Source organism: Dama dama, chromosome 16, assembly GCF_033118175.1.
Source record: "Dama dama isolate Ldn47 chromosome 16, ASM3311817v1, whole genome shotgun sequence".
Taxonomy (NCBI): Eukaryota; Metazoa; Chordata; class Mammalia; order Artiodactyla; family Cervidae; genus Dama; species Dama dama.
In genome coordinates, this window is record NC_083696.1 from 12,264,131 (window position 1) to 12,283,067 (window position 18,937).

The following is an 18,937-nucleotide window of genomic DNA, read 5'->3' on the forward strand; positions in this document are numbered from 1 at the left end:
ATTCAATGCAATCCCTATCAAGCTACCAGCGGTATTTTTCACAGAACTAGACCAAAGAATTTCACAATTTGTATGGAAATACAAAAAACCTGGAATAGCCAAAGTAATCTTGAGAAAGAAGAATGGAACTGGAGGAATCAACCTGCCTGACTTCAGACTATACTACAAAGCCACAGTCATCAAGACAGTATGGTACTGGCACAAAGACAGAAATATAGATCAATGGAACAAAATAGAAAGCCCAGAGATAAATCCATGAACCCATGGACACCTTATCTTTGACAAAGGAGGCAAGGATATACAATGGAAAAAAGACAACCTCTTTAACAAGTGGTGCTGGGAAAACTGGTCAACCACTTGTAAAAGAATGAAACTAGAACACTTTCTAACACCATACACAAAAATAAACTCAAAATGGATTAAAGATCTAAATGTAAGACCAGAAACTATAAAACTCCTAGAGGAGAACATAGGCAAAACACTCTCCGACATAAATCACAGCAGGATCCTCTATGACCCACCTCCCAGAATATTGGAAATAAAAGCAAAAATAAACAAATGGGACCTAATGAAACTTAAAAGCTTTTGCACTACAAAGGAAACTATAAGTAAGGTGAAAAGACAGCCCTCAGATTGGGAGAAAATAATAGCAAATGAAGAAACTGACAAATAATTAATCTCAAAAATATACAAGCAACTCCTGAAGCTCAATTCCAGAAAAATAAATGACCCAATCAAAAAATGGGCCAAAGAACTCAACAGACACTTCTCCAAAGAAGACATACAGATGGCTAACGAACACATGAAAAGATGCTCAACATCACTCATTATCAGAGAAATGCAAATCAAAACCACAATGAGGTACCATTACACACCAGTCAGGATGGCTGCTATCCAAAAGTCTACAAGCAATAAATGCTGGAGAGGGTGTGGAGAAAAGGGAACCCTCTTACACTGTTGGTGGGAGTGCAAACTAGTACAGCCACTATGGAAAACAGTGTGGAGATTTCTTAAAAAAACTGGAAATAGAACTGCCATATGACCTAGCAATCCCACTTCTGGGCATGCACACTGAGGAAACCAGATCTGAAAGAGACACGTGCACCCCAATGTTCATCACAGCACTGTTTATTATAGCCAGGACATGGAAGTAACCTAGATGCCCATCAGCAGATGAGTGGATAAGGAAGCTGTGGTACATATATACCATGGAATATTACTCAGCCGTTAAAAAGAATTCATTTAAATCAGTCCTAATGAGATGGATGAAACTGGAGCCCATTATACAGAGTGAAGTAAGCCAGAAAGATAAAGAACATTACAGCATACTAACACATATATATGGAATTTAGAAAGATGGTAACGATAACCCTATATGCAAAACAGAAAAAGAGACACAGAAGTACAGAACAGATTTTTGAACTCTGTGGGAGAAAGTGAGGGTGGGATGTTTCAAAAGAACAGCATGTATATTATCTATGGTGAAACAGATCACCAGCCCAGGTGGGATGCATGAGACAAGTGCTTGGGGCTGGTGCACTGGGAAGACCCAGAGGAATCGGGTGGAGAGGGAGGAGGGAGGGGGGATCGGGATGGGGAATACGTGTAAATCTATGGCTGATTCATATCAATGTATGACAAAACCCACTGAAAAAAATAAATAAATAAACAAAGGAGAAATTGAACGAAAAAAAAAAAGGAAAAGGAAAAAAAAAAAGGAACAATAAAAAAAGTACAGACTGTGAACACAAGCTGCTTGACTCCAGAGCCATCTCTCCTACTTAAAACAGTGTGACTGGCCACTGCTCTGAGTGTGTTTCTTCATCCAGAAATAGAATTAATAAATATATTACCTTATAGGGTTTTTGTGAGGTTTTTAATTAGTTAAGATATACAAACTACTTGAAGTAGTGTCTGACACATTCAGTTCAGTTCAGTCATGTCCAACCCTTTGCGACCCCATAAACTGCAGCACACCAGGCTTCCTTGTCCATCATCAACTCCCAGAGTCTACCCAAAATCAATGTCCATTGAGTCAGTCATGCCATCCAACTGTCTCATCCTCTGTCGTCCCCTTCTCCTCCTGCCCTCGATCTTTCCCAGCAGCAGGGTCGTTTCAAATGAGTCAGCTCTTCACATCAGGTAGCCAAAGTATTGTAGTTCCAGCTTCAACATAAGTCCTTCCAATGAACACCTAGGACTGATCTCCTTTGGGATGGACTGGTTGGATCTCCTTGCAGTCCAGGGGACTCTCAAGAGTCTTCTCCAACACCACAGTTCAAAAGCATCAATTCTTCAGTGTTCAGCTTTCTTTATAGTCCAACTCTCACATCCATACATGAATACTGGCAAAACCAAATCCTTGATTAGATGGACCTTTGTTGACAAAGTGATGTCTCTGCTTTTTAATATGCTGTCTAGGTTGGTCATAATTTTCCTTCTAAGAAGTAAGCGTCTTTTAATTTCATGGCTGCAATCACCATCTGCAGTGATTTTGGAGCCCCCCAAAATAAAGTCAGCCACTGTTTCCACTGCTTGCCCATCTATTTGCCATGAAGTAATGGGACCAGAAGCCATGACTTTAGTTTTCTGAATGTTGAGCTTTAAGCCAACTTTTTCATTCTCCTCTTTCACTTTCATCAAGAGACTGTTTAGTTCTTCTTTGCTTTCTGCCATAAGGGAGGTCATCTGCATATTTGAGATTATTGATATTTCTCCCGGCAATCTTGATTCCAGCTTGTGCTTCATCAAGGCCAGCGTTTCTCATGATGTACTCTGCATATAAGTTAAATAAGCAGGGTGACAATATACAGCCCTGATGTACTCGTTTTCCTAACTGGAACCAGTCTGTTGTTCCATGTCCAGTTCTAACTGTTGCTTCCTGACCTGCATTAAGCTCTATGTAAATATACTAACATTTTGCTCTTTTGGTTTCATATATATTTTTAATGTTTATTTTAAAATTCAGTACATTGAATTCATTTTAAGAATTTCACATAACCTCTTGAATAACTAATATGTATCAAACTGGCTTCTTACCCTAGAAATGATAGGTTTTGGTGAAAGTAAATAAACTGACTTATATAAAAACCTATGTTTATGTCCTAGCGCTTAGTGTCTTTAATTGCTTTTTGAATGTTTTAAATATGAACATCACCAGTCACATGAAAAATATGCTGGGTTTATTTTTATGGTGGTGTGATTTTAAACATGGACATATGAGTCAAGAGTTTGCCACATTTTCATTTTTCATGATGAAGAGTCAGCATGGTGAAATATAAAAAGTATACTCGAGTGTCTAGCTAGATACTAGCTGAATTTTCAAATTCTGAAAGAGAGCAAGGAAATGGGAGGGAGCAGGGAACGGAAGAAGGGGAGGTAACGAGACCGGGAAGGCAGGGGGAGAGGGAGACCGAAAATATTCCAAAGCCTACATTTTCTTGTTTTCCTCAGATGACAGAGTGTTGGTGTCTTAATGATAAATGAGAGGGAGTAGGAATGCTTTTGCTTAACATTCCACAGAATGCTGTCTCATGTGCTTTGAAATGGACTTTCTTTTTCTGGAGATGCTGCATCTGCTGGGACCTCCAGTTATTTGACAGTCATTGGCCTCTGCAGACTGCTCTCTCTCATCCCCAAACTGCAGTTTTTAAATGTTTGGCTAAAATCAGATAACTTTAGAAAATCTTGGAACTATTTCATTTGTACTTTCTTTGGGGAACACAGTGAATACTGTTAGATTTATAAATTTAACTATGTGTTGGCTTGATTCCGAATTCTCAAAGTGCACTGGCCTCCTACGAGCATTCCTTCATTCTTTTCTTCATGCAGCAACTTTTTCTGAGCATCTGTTATGGCCCAGGTGCTGTGCTAGGCCGTGGAGACCTGTTAGCCAAAGAGGCTCCATTGCTGGTTGACAGAGTTCACAGCCTAAGAAAGCAGTAAATCAAAGATCCTACACTGAGGAAATGCAAATACTAGGAAAAGAGAAAAACTGAATATTTGTTCACAAGATTTAGCTTCAAGCAGAAATCTGTATATTCTTATAGGTACAGCTTGTTTCATTTCAGGATATGTGTTTCCATATACATAGACAGTATATCATCCTAGTCTTGATGCCTATGACTGTAATTTACCAGCTTACTGACCTCGGGCAAGTCTCATAAATTTGCCTGGTTTGAGATTTCTTACCTATATAATAAGAAAAATATTATTTGTCCAGTCTCCCTCAAAGACATGTTACTACAGATAGAAGGACATTTCATATATGTAAAAATCAATAGTTATGTGAAAATATCCTCCTTAACTACTTCTTGGTTGTACTTTTCTGACCTCCTCAAATTCCACCGCATTCCATCAGAGTTTGAAACCTGGCTCACCCGCACCCCCCTCAAACCCTTCCTTCAATGTAGATTACAGTGCCCAGCAACAGACTCACAGTTCTTTCATTTCTACTGTGGCTTTTACCCCCTCTCCATTGCAGCCCCCTATTCCCATGTCCACATGCTGTTCTTTGTCTTTAACTGGAATTTATCAACCTAGGCATCTTAGACCCCATAGTCCCACCTATGGACATAATCTCCTGGCCTTTCAGCAATATCACATCCTCACTTTTTGCTGACAAAGGCTCGCATAGTCAAAACTATGGTTTTTCCAGTAGTCATATGCAGATGTGAGAGTTGGACCATAAAAAGGCTGAGTGCCGAAGAATTGATGCTTTCGAACTATGGTGCTGGAGAAGACTCTTGAGAGTCCCTGGACAGCAAGGAGATCTAACCAGTCCATCCTAAAGGAAATCAGCCCTGAATATTCATTGGAAGGATTGATGCTGAAGCTGAAGCTCCAATACTTTGGCCACCTGATACAAAGAGCTGACTCATGGAAAAAGAGCCTGATGCTGGAAAGATTGAAAGCAGGAGGGTAACAGAGGATAAGATGGTTGGATAGCACCACCGACTCAAAGGACATGAGTTTGAGCAAACTTTGGGAGATAGTGAATACCAGGGAAGCCTGATACACTGTAGTCCATGGGGTCGCAAAGAGTTGAACATAACGAGAAACTTAACGACAGTGACCCTTAAATGCCTTATATATTCTGCAGCACGACTCAGATCTCTGCCCATTGGTCTTCCATGTAGCATCTGTCAACCCTTCAGTTAAGAGGAGGATGATTCAAGAGATCCCTGTGAAATGACTGCTTTGGTCATTTCACGCCTTTTGATCATCTGGGAATGTTTTCTTCATTTCTGGGTGAATCAGCTCAACTACCACTGGCAAAACTCACAAATTAAATGCTCACCACATCCCGAGTTTACCGTTTATACTGCTGTGCTCATGGTGATTTTAGCAATCCAGTATTTCTTCAACAAGTAGAGTGAAGCACAGCAAGAATCAGCTTTTTCTTGTGATGTTGAGATCAGGGATGAAACATGCATGTGTGCTCAAGGACTATAGCCCACCAGGCTCCTCTGTCCATGGGATTATCCTGGCAAGAAGATTGGAGTTGGTTGCCATTTCCTCCTCCAAGCATCCTCTTGACCTAGGGATTGAACCCACATCTTGTACAGTTCCTGCATTGGCAGGTGGTTTCTTTACCACGTCATCATCAAAGGGATCCCAGGGCCAGCCTTGTGTCAAGGTCAAGGTTCTCCACCAGCACAAGTAGACTTTGATTCTCTCTTGCAACCCTCCTCATCAGTGTTGAACATCAGTTGTGACTTCATCCTCTGATTTAATGTATTTTAGATGTAGAACCACCTAGCATAGACTGGTGCAGATCCCCGCCTCCAGTCCAGGTCTCTGAGAAGGAGCATGCTGCAACCTGGGACGAGCCTCAGTTTTCAGACAACTCAGGTGAGAATGCGGGTATCTTGTTGTCAACATGTTACCACCAAATAAAAAGCTTTTAAAAAGATAAAAAAGGCATGAGACAAGTGCTTGGAGCTGGTGCACTGGGATGGCCCAGAGGGATGGGATGGGGAGGAAGGTGGGAGGAGGGTTCAGGATGGGGAACACATGTAAATCCATGGCTGATTCACGTCAATGTATGGCAAAAACCACTACAATATTGTAAAGTAATTAGCTTCCAACTAATAAAAATAAATGAGAATTTTTAAAAATTAAAAAAATACCAAAAAAAGATAAATAAAAAGCAAATTACATCTAAATATAGTAGCATGGAGAATTACCTAAGATGTTTTAATGCTAGGATAATTCTGTGTATTTTAACATTGTTATTCTTTCCTGTCCATGGCTTTTCATTCATTATTCAGTGGGGATTTATTAAACTTGTACAGTGTATTTTATTTGAAAGTGTTCTAGTAAATTCTTTGAGCCTCTAAGCTTCCTTTATCCTAGAGACATAAGCTATGCATCCTATTGGCAAATCTAATGCAGTTCTATGTATTCATACTCAGTTCTCAAACATTTGCCAAAAATGTTACAAAAGCTCATGGGAAAACAGACAAAAGTGAGCAAGTATAGCTGAAGTTCACTTTAAAGTTTTCACAAACACCCTGAAAACAAGAATGCAAATGAAATAGGCTTCTAATTCAATTTCCAATATTCACAGAGACTGACCTAGTAAAGGAAAATAATCTATTTAGCAAGAATGCCTTCATTTAATGAGGCTTCTGAGTCAACGATTTCTATAGTTTAGTGTAAGATTTTATAGTTTATTTTCTGTTAGCAGCCCAGTTAGTACCAAAAGAATGTTCAGCTGGTTTGTATAAAGAGTAAATGAAAATTCAAATCAAATAAAATGACTGCACACAATAAACCCCACATTGGATTCCTTCTTTCCCCTTCTCTACTTTGTAGGGGCCGTGTTGACCATCACCAGAAGCCATACACCAGGAGACCTTTTCCCTCATGGGGAGACGATAGTGCGGTATACAGCCACTGACCCCTCAGGCAATAATAGATCGTGTGACATCCACATTGTCGTAAAAGGTATACTCTGCGTAAGCCTCCAAAATCTAGCTGACACTTGAGATATGTAATCACTATGGCACTCTCCTTTGTGAAAGAAAATAGACTATGAACATAGCTGTTTAAAGTTAGAATACTGACAAATTGTATTGAGGTTTCCAATTATTATTACTTCACTTCATGGTAAATACACATGCTTTCTTCTGAGCTAGTCTGTAACCACTTATTAATATTTTCTTCAAAGCTACAAAGTATTGTCATAATCCTATTTTAAATGCTTGAGGAGACAGATTCCGAAAATGTATTTGTTATGTAACATTATTTGGTTTTCCTTTTTATTAAAAGAATGCCGAAAATATCAGTTGCACATCAGAAGTACTTTTAGCTTTTCATAAATTATGCACACTTATGCATAGATCATTAATTACACATTGGTACAGCTTTTTGGCATACCCACCTAGGAATCAAAAAGCAGAAATTGCAGTAACCTCACACTATGGATTTATTCTGAGAGTTTTTCTGGGAGTAGTGGTGGACAGGAGGAATCCTTTTCAAAATTCAGCTTAGACACCTAGATTTTAGTTGATATTTTTATGCCGTTGTATATGAATAATTCAATTTTTTTACACAGGTTCCTGAATAATTCAATTTTTTTACACAGGTTCCCCCTGTGAAGTTCCATTTACACCTGTAAATGGGGATTTTGTATGTACTCAAGATAGTACTGGTGTTAACTGCACATTAAGTTGCTTAGAGGGCTATGATTTCACAGAAGGATCTACTGACAAGTATTATTGTGCTTATGAAGATGGTATCTGGAAACCACCATATTCCACTGAATGGCCAGACTGCGCTAGTAAGTTCTAAATTTTTCTGGGCTTCTTTAGTATGTGTAAATATGTGTTCGACTACCTATATGTGTAAATTTCTTAACATTAAAGAATAAAATTGCCTCAATACAGGGTTTAGATTTGGTGAGTAGAAAATGGTGCCATGAATTTGAAGTGTTTATAGATAGGAGAAATGTCCATCCTTCAATTTAAAATATTAGCCCAGAATCTTATTGCTGATTGGATTGCTATAGGACAAGATTCAGTTTATGGGAAAAACATCTTGGCCCCCTCATTATTATTTACCAGAATTGTCAGAAGAGTCAAGATGTCATTCTTGAGCTGTAAACTTGAACTAACGTATAGTCTGATGTCTGGAGAAGAACTTATATTTAAAGTAAGAGCCTGTATACATGATGCAGTCAGATCAGTCATACACTTTTTAGAAGTGATTTAGATCTATTCTGTAATCTTGTGTATTATTCTAAAAATAATCCAATGTCTTTATCTTGTGTAAATGATCATCTCTGGAGTGGATATTTGATCCACTACTATAGATAAAGTTTAAATGCCAGTGTCTTAGAAAGTAAAACCCACTTACTTGAGCTGTATTGTTCCTAAATTTGGGAAATACAAGTGATATTACTCACCTCTATCAAAGATTTAGACCGTAGGATTTTAATGTTGATATTGTTAGGAGACTGTGAATATCTCAAGACATCTTGCTGAGTCTTAACTTCTAAACTTCTGATCCAAGGAAAAGTTTATCTCTGTGAAATTATACTTTTAAGAAATATAACTTCACGTACCATTCAGAAATCATTTAGTGTCTGTTGGTTGAAAATATAATATAAACATATACATTATAAACTTATATAATATCTTTGCAACCAGAATTTTTCAAAGATTCCCAGGAATATAATGAAAAAAATGTTTATATCTCTTTTTCCCTTAAATGTTCACTTTGTCACATGATTGGAAAGTAAAGAATAATATAGAAAGCAAATATATCACCAGGTAACTGGGTACACGGCTGCTTGGCTGGTGGTTTATTATGATCGATTAATGCCTGGAAACATTCCTTAACTGCCAACTTTTGTTTTTATAACAATCCCACAAACCATGTCGGGATGAAAATACCAATTTAATTCCACAGAAATTAAATTTGTGTTTTGAAAACACTAACCAACTGAAACTAATTTTTTCCAGTAAAACGTTTTGCAAATCATGGGTACAAGTCCTTTGAGATGCTGTACAAAGCAACTCGCTGTGATGACACAGATCTGTTGAAGAAATTTTCTGAAGCATTTGAGACCACCCTGGGGAAAATGGTATGTCAGTAGCATTCCTTGGTTGTGCGCCATATTTTAAAGGATGCTGTTGAGTTTTCTGTAGTTTCTCTGAATCACCTGCAACAGAAATTCTTTGTCTTGATGATTTCCTTTTTCTTTGTGACCCAAACTTGCTCCTCATATTTAGCATTATTCATAGGTTTTGGTCTCCTGGAGTGAATTATAAGTAAATCTGTGTTAAAGCACTTTGAATTTTTTAAAACACTCAGAAAAACTTAGAGTCCCTTTGCTTTGAGAATGTCTGCTTTGTTATTTAAAGCATGACAAAAATGCCCTTGTAGTCTGTTTTTTTTTTTTTTCTCCATTTATTTTTATAAGTTGGAGGCTAATTACTTTACAATATTGTAGTGGTTTTTGCCATACATTGACATGAATCAGCCATGGATTTAAATGTATTCCCCATCCCGATACCCCCTCCCACCTCCCTCCCCATCCCATCCCTCTGGGTCACCCCAGTGCACCAGCCCCAAGCACTTGTCTCATGCATCCAACCTGGGCTGGCGATCTATTTCACCCTTGATAATATACATGTTTCAATGCCATTCTCTCAGATCATCCCACCCTCGCCTTTTCCCACAGAGTCCAAAAGTCTGTTCTGTACATCTGTGTCTCTTTTTCTGTCTTGCATATAAGATTATCGTTACCATCTTTCTAAATTCTGTATGTATGCATTAGTATACTGTATTGGTGTTTATCTTTCTGGCTTACTTCACTCTGTATAATGGGCTCCAGTTTCATCCATCTCATTAGAACTGATTCAAATGTATTCTTTTTAATGGCTGAGTATATGTATGTATATGTATATGTATATGTATATGTATATGTATATGTACCACAGCTTTCTTAGTCTGTTCTTCTTTTATGATCACTGAACATTTAAAAGGTTTTCTTTTTCATGCAAGTTTAGGACTCTTTTGGGATTCCAGGAGAGCAAAGCAATGTATTTAAATGTATTGAGCATCTTGAAAGCAGGAAATGTTCTATATGCATGTGGGTATATAAATGTTTTATATATGTTTTTTATATATTTATATTATATATATGTGTGTATGTACGTATAACTTCTGTGAAATCATAGTCCTCTAAGCAACTTAATGTGTAGTTAACTCCAGAGCTATCTTGAGTACATACAAAATATATATATATATATTTGTATCCCTAACAGAGCTGAGTGGCTTAGATTTTGGATAGATTCTGAAAGTAGATGCAATAGTAGTAGATTTGATATAGAGCGTGAGAAAGAGAGGTGTCACGAAGGGGTGGCGTACATGAGCACAGGTACAGGAGTTAGTCCACATGTGATACGTTGTGAAAGAAGGATCTTTTGTGACTATCTGATCTGTGAAAAAAGATGCAGAATGATCAGTCTGGAGTAAGGTTGGGGAGGAGTTGTTGGAGGTTTGAGAAAAGAGAATGTGGTACAAAATGATTTTCTAGGAGAGCATAAATGAATATACTAGAGAAATGTAGGCTTGGCCGTAAGCAGGGATGTGTTTTCTCCCAGACTATAGTTGAACATGTGGGCACAGATGTGGAGAAAGCAGAGCAATAAATTTAACTGGGGTTAAAGTTCTCCAGACAAATTGAGGAGCGTGCATGCAAGGGAGTATTTCATGGTGATAGACCAAGGAGGGTGCGTGCAAGGGAGTAGGTAATTTATGGTGATGGATCAAGATGGGATCCAAGATGGGTAAATAAGGAAGTGAGACATCAGGGGCTGAGGGACAGTGAAGAGGGGACAGTGTCAGTGAATTACAGGTTCTGATGAAGTCAAAGAGTTGTTGGATTCCTGGGTCTAAGAGAGGGTGCAGTGACTGGTAATGATAAGGTCTGAGGGTATGACTGTGAGAGTAAGTGATAAAGTAAAGCTGGAAGATGGAAGAAGTGAGAATTCAAGGTGATGGAAGGATCAGCTGGGTGAATATACAAATCACCAAGGGCTATGCCAGAGGCACTTACTAAGATTCTTGGAATGAGGGAGTGACTCGGAATAGAGGAGGGCTGTAGGTGAAGGGCACAAGGAGATCAGCTTATTGCAGGAGCTTCAGAACTCTGAGGCTTCAAGGAGGGTCATGGGAGTATGATCTAGAAACAGCACTAAGGAGTAAGGCGGACACTTCCTCACCTCCATGACCACCACCTAAAAAAACAAGGAAGTCAGGTTTCATTGAGAGCAAAAATGAAGAGAACATAGAGAGACGAGGTAAATACTAATAAGGGTTTGACTGGTAATTGACTCTGAACTTCAGAGGGCACCAAAGAAAGTTTTGAGGACTTTACTTGGAAGAGGATGGGAGATGGGCTCAGAGAAAAGGGGTCTAAAGAGTCATTAATATAGAATTGTAAATCAGCTATACTTCAATTAAAAAAAAAACTCAATTGGGGTGAAAATTCAGAGATAGATATCCCAGGTGTCCTGAGTTTCTTGCGATAAGTGATGTAAACAGAGAGAAAAGGCTTGAGACTGATCTTGGTGGTCCACTGTGCTGAGAGGAGGTAGGGGAGGGCAGGGAGGAGGATCAGGAGCCTTATTAAGGACAGGGGGCACTCTGGGGTCCTTTCTTCCTTCCTACTGATGGAGACATGAAGAACAGGAGCATAGAGCTTATCCAAGGCACACCCAGATGTGAAGCAGAGTTTGTCCTCTTCATTTTTTATTTGCAGGTCCCATCATTTTGTAGTGATGCTGATGACATTGACTGCAGACTGGAGGATCTGACCAAAAAATACTGCCTCGAATATAATTATGACTATGAAAATGGCTTTGCAATCGGTAATGAAATTATTTAGTGTGGGTATTTGGGAAAACTGTTGTGCAAACTAAGAAAACCATTACAGAAGAGTGGGGCAAATTAGAAAAAAAATGACCTTTCACTTATTTATTCATCAAGAATTCTAGGATGACTAGATAACCTGATCCTATACATAATGATCTTTATGGATATGTAATTCTTTCAAAATGTTAGCCAGAATGCTTCAGGATGATAAATACTAAGAAAACCAAGTCACATTGTGATTGTAAAATTCAAATCTTTGTATGATATCTTAGAATAGTAATAGTTATAAAGTACTAACAGCAATTTTTATATGGCATTTAACTTAAATTGCAAGTAAGTCATTTGTTCAAAATAGTAAATATTTCTATTTATGAATGTAAAATATTCACATGCCTCACTTATAATATGTTAAGACTCAATCTATTCAAGTCTGATATACCTTCAAGTAGAATTTGGATGTTTTCTTCATGTAGATGCTGAACTTTTTTTCTTCTGTTTTTTTAAGATATAATTGACATACAACTTTTATTAAGTGTACTCCAAAGTGTGTTATGGGATTTCTTTGTCCTTTTCCGTAATTATACTTGTTTTTATTTCATTCTTATAAAACTGTCTCTACAGAACTTGCAGAGTAATGTTTTAGAACACAGTGGTGATACCGTCCCGTTTAAATACATGAACTCCACAACCAACTAGTAAATGTCTGAATCCTGGCTTACCCACCTACTAGGAGGCAGGGGAAGAACTTAAGTTCTCAAATCACTCTGTTCCTCAATTTTCTCATCTTTAAATTGGGCATATAAGAGTGCTGAACTCATGGGGCTCTTGTAAGGATTAAATGAGGAAGTACAAGAATAATAAAGTGCTTAGAAGATTATTTGAAGCAGTGTTAATTCACATAACAGTGGACAGTGGACATTCTTTTTGTTTCTGACACTAATCATATTTCTCTTAGCACTAATCATATTTCTCTTTAGCATTAAGAGTGATATTGACTATTGCTTTAGAGTTTTTAAATTGAAAAATATTATTTCTGCATATGTTTTTTGCAAATATTTGAAAAATAAAGAATGAAAAAGAATTAAAGAATTAAAATTAAAAATTAAAAAAAAGAATGAAATTAAGATAACCTGCAGTTCCAGAAATAATTGTTACTATATTAACAGTATATTACTGTACTGCATTTGTGTGTAGACCCATACTATTTCATAAACATGAATTTCTAGTTAATATTTTATTGAGGATACTTTTATGTCATAAATATTATACTTCAATGCAATTTTTTGAATTTTTTATTTTCTATTGGGGTGTAGCTGGTTAACGATGTTGTGATAGTTTCACATGAACAGTGAAGGGACTCAGCCATCAATATACATTATCCATTCTCCCCCAAACCCCCGCTGCCATCAAGGCTGCCACAGAACATTGAATAGAGTTCCCTGTGCTGTATGTGGATCTTCGTTGGTTATCCGTTTTAAATACACCAGTGTTGAAGTTCAGTGCAGTTTTAGTGGCTACATATGTTATCAATTTGCCATAATTTATATAAACAGTTTCCTATTGGTAGACTTTAAGTTGCTTTCCAATTTTAACAATTATGTACAACTTCTCAGTGAACATAATGGAAGTTAAAGTTTTAGACAGAAGAACACAAAGTGGCTTTGGCGGGGGAGCTGGCAGTGGCATGTCTAGAAGAAGAATGCCTAGTGGCACATCTAGAATATCAGTGCCTCTTCTGTCACACGTGACCCAGGTCCCCACTGCCCCCGGATTGTTGAGGTAGGTTGCAAGGGTCCAGGGCTCCACAGAGCGAGTCAGCTATCATCATGAGACTTTGTGATGGGTGCTGTTTGTCATCCTCTAAGAATCTGAATGCCGTATGGTGCAAGTGATACAAGTGATCCTAAGAGGCAAACCTCTTCCTCAAGTGTCTTTACACCACTCACAAAAATCAGTAATATTTATAACACCTTGGCATGTCATAATGTTTGGAAAATAAAGGGCCAATAAACATACCAAAATGGCTAGATCTTATACTAATCATGTAATTCAAATTAAAACTAAAATGAGATGCCATTTTTGATCTGTGAGATTAACAAATTTGAGTAAAAATCTCAATACCCAGAGTTGGCAAGGGGGTCATGAGATAAAAATCATACTCACATATTGTGTGTAGAGAAGAAATTGAAGGGCATTTGGCAATATGTAACTAAAGGGTTAAAAATGCTCAGACCCATCTGAGGATATTTCTCAAGATAGAAGTCATACTAATGTACAAACATGTATCATATTTTATAAATTCTAAGATGTACATTTTTCATTTGGGTATTTATGGAGTTGGGTAATGTCTTCTCACTGATGGTGTCTTATATTTTGTGACATAGTGTATGCACAAGGATGTTCTAAAATTTTGAAATAACCTCAAAGTCTGAAAATAGAAACTTGGTTAGTTTGTACTATAGCTATAGAAAAAGATATTAAACCATTTGATGCAGAAATATTATATTGTTGAGAAAATTTGAAAAGTAATTAGCAAATAATATATACATATAGTATGATCTTATTTTGTTAAAAGTACAGTATGTGTATATTTATTCTAGCTGTATATATATATATATATATATATATATATAAAGAAAGCAAGTGAAGTCACTCAGTCATGTTCAACTCTTTGTGACCCCATGGACTGTTGCCTGTCATGCTCCTCTGTCCATGAGATTGTCCAGATGACCAAGATGCAGCTCTACAATCTTTTATTTCTCTATTCCAACTTTTCAGGACCGGGTGGCTGGGGTGCAGCCAATAGGCTGGATTACTCTTACGGTGACTTCCAGGACACAGTGCGAGAAACACCCACGGGTGCTGGCAAAGCCAGATCTTCACGGGTTGAAAGAAGTGCCCCATTAACTGACCACAAAATTAGGTTAATTTTTAACATCACAGGTAAGAATAGACTGTCTGTTTGAAAAGGTTAATATAATAGGAAATTCTTAGTTGGAGATCTATTTTCAAACTTTCTATGTGTTGTCATTATTAGGAAATTACCCTGGAACTGTATATTAGGGCAAGCACAATCACCTGTTCTGTTATTTTTCATAATATCACAGATATATTTTATGATTCTCATAGCAACAGGCCCTCAGCTTCATACTCGTCTCGACATGATGAACTAAGGCCTGTTTTTAAAAAATGAGAGTTAGCAGGAACTAAATATGTAATCATTAAGAACTCTACAAAACAGTGATATAGATCCAGCATAGGAGAGAAGGATTAAAACAAAACATGTTGTTCTTAATATTCTCCATGTACTAGTTACTCAGTAAATAATATTTAAATTTGTGTGTATCTTTCCTAGAATGTTTTTTTTAATTGTGATTGAAAAGTCACATAATATAAAACATACTATTTTAACCATATTTAACTGTACAATTCAGTGGCATTAAGTACATGCATCATCTCCCACCATCATCTATCTCCTGGATTTTTCACTTTCCTAAACTGAAACTCTGTCACCATTAAACAGTAAGTCCCCATTCCCGCTCCCCACCCCAGACCTGACCCCAGGACCTACTACTACTGTCCTTTCTGACTTTGAATTTGACTCTTCTAGGTCCCTCGTATAAGTGGAATCAAACACTATTTGCCTGCACCTACTGTATATTGGAATGCGTTTTTAAAGTTAATGCATGTCATTTTTTTAGGGTAGAAACTCACTCCAAATGGTTTGCTGCAACACAGCCTGTGTGTGTGTTATGTCTTCTTTTGTTTTGTTTTTATCTCAGCTAGTGTGCCATTACCCGATGAAAGAAACGATACCCTTGAATTGGAAAATCAGCAGCGGCTCATTAAGACATTGGAAACTATCACAAATCGACTGAAAAGGACCCTTACTAAGGAGCCCATGTATTCCTTTCAGCTTGCCTCTGAAATGCTTGTAGCTGACAGCAATTCCTTAGAAACAGAAAAGGCTTTCCTCTTCTGCAGACCAGGCTCCGTGCTGAGAGGCCGAATGTGTGGTAAGATTTCTCTCTGTCACCAAAAATATTTGGTGCCTATTAGGTCAAATGACACAGCTAGAGTATTCCTATAGCTGTAAAGGGGTATTATCATGAAACCAACATTTTGTTATTGTTACATGCCTTTTGTCTCAAAAGTCTAGATAACCACTGTTGGTCAGGATAAGATTGCTTTAGGTAAAGGACTAAAATCTTAGTTTTATTTATAGATCTTTAGACCTGACAGCTTTCAGCAGCAACACCAGTAACAAAAACTAAAACTTTTCTGACCACCTCTGTGTGCTGACTGAGACCCTGTCTTGTTTAATCCTGTTTAGCTACTGTATGAGGTACCATTATTATTAAGTACATTTTATGCATGAGAAAACCCAAGCTAAGAGGCTAAGAACTTAGTCTTTTAAGACAATAAGTGATTTAGCTGATATACCCACCTAGGCAGCCAACACAAAATTCACATAGCATAAAATGAACTGTTTTGAAGTATGCAGTTTGCGGTATTTAGTATAGTCACAGTGACATTCACCCATCACCTCTATCACAGTTCCAAAACATTTTCATCACCCCAAAGGAAACCCCAGACCCATTAAAGTGCCGGTCCCCATTCTCCCTCCCCACCCAGTCCCTTAGCTTTTACTCTGACTTTAGACTGTCACATCTGAGTCAATTCCGGTCTCTTTCCTAAGTGAGTCATCATTTATAGACAGCAGAGTCTCCTCCAAACAAAATCTGTGTGCTCAAACAGAACCAAATGACATGAGGCTTCTGTTAATCTCTCTATAGTGTGGGATATTGTGTCCTGGTCAGAAAACCTTCATCAGCAGTTCTCATTGCTGTTCCCAGAGCTCAGCTAGATTTTTCACACTGAAATAAACCCAGCTCATCAAAAGCACATTAATATTGTCATTCTGAGCCTCCTCTCATTTCTTTCTCAACTTGTGAGTAAAAATCAGGAATTGCCTTGGCCAGCGTTTTGCAGTTCTTAGTGTGGCCTTCAGACTACCTGTGTTAGCATCCCCTGAAGTGCTTGTCAAATCGCAGCTTGATTCAGGTCCCAATCCACAAGGGATGGCTCTGACCCTTTGGGGTCAGGTCCTTGGAATCTGAAATTTTAGTAAGTTGCCTGATAATTCTTTCACACATTAACACTTCAGAATCACCCAACTGATTCTTTCAGGTGTTCTCTCTGTAAGAATACTAACTTTGATAGCAACCTCTCAGGGAATTTAATATCCCACTTTGATTTCAGAAATTCTTCACTCCAAGCCTGCCAAAATAGTAGACCAAATCTCCAGGGGAGGAAGGTTTTGAAACTGGCCAGTTTCCACGGGGTGTTTGGGTCTAAGGATGCCTCAGACTTGCACTTGGCTTCAGTGCAAGCAGTCTGAGCAGGAAGAGGGGTCGACTTAACTCATTTGTTTTAAGCTCACCACCCTTGTCTGTTTTTATTTCTAGAAGTGATGCTATAATGGACAGTTTCAAAAGGGAAACCATTCAGAACAGCGAAGAAACCATTTTTTAATATCTCAAAGGCCCAAATTAACTGCTTTATTCTTTTCTTCCATTAGCTGTGTGTTTCCAGAATGATCTGTTGTATGCTTTAACCCACACTTCAAAGCCCCCATCCTATAAGCTGTAAGCTTGGTCGGTTAAGAACTTGCATTTTCTCAAAAAAAAAAAAAATCTGCTTGTGTAGAGGACTGCATTTATGGAAGGTTTATCTTGTGAATAAACCTCTGACAGTAAAATTTAAATCATAAACAATAGTAGCTGGAAGCAGGCTTTATTAGTCTCATACCTAGGGGAAAAAAGTATGTTCCATACAGTATTCAGTGTTTCCTGCTTATTTTCAGTCAACTGCCCTTTGGGAACGTACTATTCCTTGGAGCATTCTGTCTGTGAGAGTTGCTTGATGGGCTCCTATCAAGATGAAGAAGGGCAGCTTGAGTGCAAACCCTGTCCGACTGGAACTTACACGGAATATCTCCATTCAAGGAGCAGCTCGGAATGCAAAGGTAGAGGCTTAGACCAGAAGCCTGAATTTTATTTCCACTTAGGAAATCTCGCTAGCAAATAGGATTTCCACTTAGGAAATCTCACTAGCAAATAGGATTAAATTAATTAAAGCAATTTTGTTAACTGATTTTTTTTCTTTCTTTCAATTATAAGCTATTACTTGAATGTTTCCCTCACTTAGAGAAGTCCATTTATCTTCCTTTTGGAACAGCCCATTGCTGTCTAAATCAGACTCCACTGTCAAGAACTTTAACCTGTTTTCATCAATTAATTCCATGTGTTTTAGTGAATCTCACATTAACTGGTGGAATGGACTTTCATGACTCTTAGCAAGCATTGGGCTGCTTTTTGTTTGAATAATATTTGATATGACGAGATTAACTCCATTTGCTTGGAAATGAATAACCACAGACCCATATGCACATATTCTTGCTACTAAATTATCCAGTCTTTCCAAAATACTGTTACTGTTATTCTCAATGACCATTCCAAATGGAAACATTCTCTTTCACATTATGGTTAAGATGCACCTAAAAGAAGGAATTGCAGAGTGGTTCCTCCTTGCCTGTCGCTGCCAGCGCAGGTGTGGGTGCTTTGTGACACACGTAAGCTTGAGAGCAGTGCTGGGTGACTGCAAATGCCCTGAAAATGTTGGCAGTGCTGAAAGTGAGGTTAATCTGGAGGAAAAGGGCAGAAGAAGAGGACAGTGCACTGGGAGTGGAGGAATCTGGCCCGAGGCCCACTCTACTACAAAACCATTGCTGTGCGTTTTGGAAGGTTGCTTAATTCACCTCTCTGGGCCTGATGCCAAGACTGCTCTTACTTCCTCCTCTGCCAACCCTCAAATGAAATGGTGTCTGTAAGCACGAGGAGGTAAGAGGGCCAGTTCTTATTTAGTGTGAAAATGGTACCAACATGGTTACGAAACAAAAGGCCAATTGTGGGTTTTGTTTCTGTCACTCAAGAGAACAGCGTACAAGCTGGGAACTTGTACAAGAGCAAGTTTCCCTGTAACAGCT

General features: G+C 38.1%; 1 protein-coding gene across 1 annotated transcript in view; it reads left to right on the forward strand.

Moving 5' to 3' along the window:
* The window catches only part of SVEP1 (sushi, von Willebrand factor type A, EGF and pentraxin domain containing 1), a 191,405-nt gene that overhangs the window by 87,205 nt on the left and 85,263 nt on the right, over positions 1–18,937 (forward strand). The window contains exons 10-17 of the mRNA XM_061163442.1: positions 5,746–5,853; positions 6,820–6,951; positions 7,592–7,786; positions 8,970–9,091; positions 11,777–11,885; positions 14,668–14,832; positions 15,672–15,905; positions 17,756–17,917. Coding sequence (XP_061019425.1) covers positions 5,746–5,853; positions 6,820–6,951; positions 7,592–7,786; positions 8,970–9,091; positions 11,777–11,885; positions 14,668–14,832; positions 15,672–15,905; positions 17,756–17,917 — 1,227 coding nt within the window. The remainder of the gene's footprint in view (positions 1–5,745; positions 5,854–6,819; positions 6,952–7,591; positions 7,787–8,969; positions 9,092–11,776; positions 11,886–14,667; positions 14,833–15,671; positions 15,906–17,755; positions 17,918–18,937) is intronic.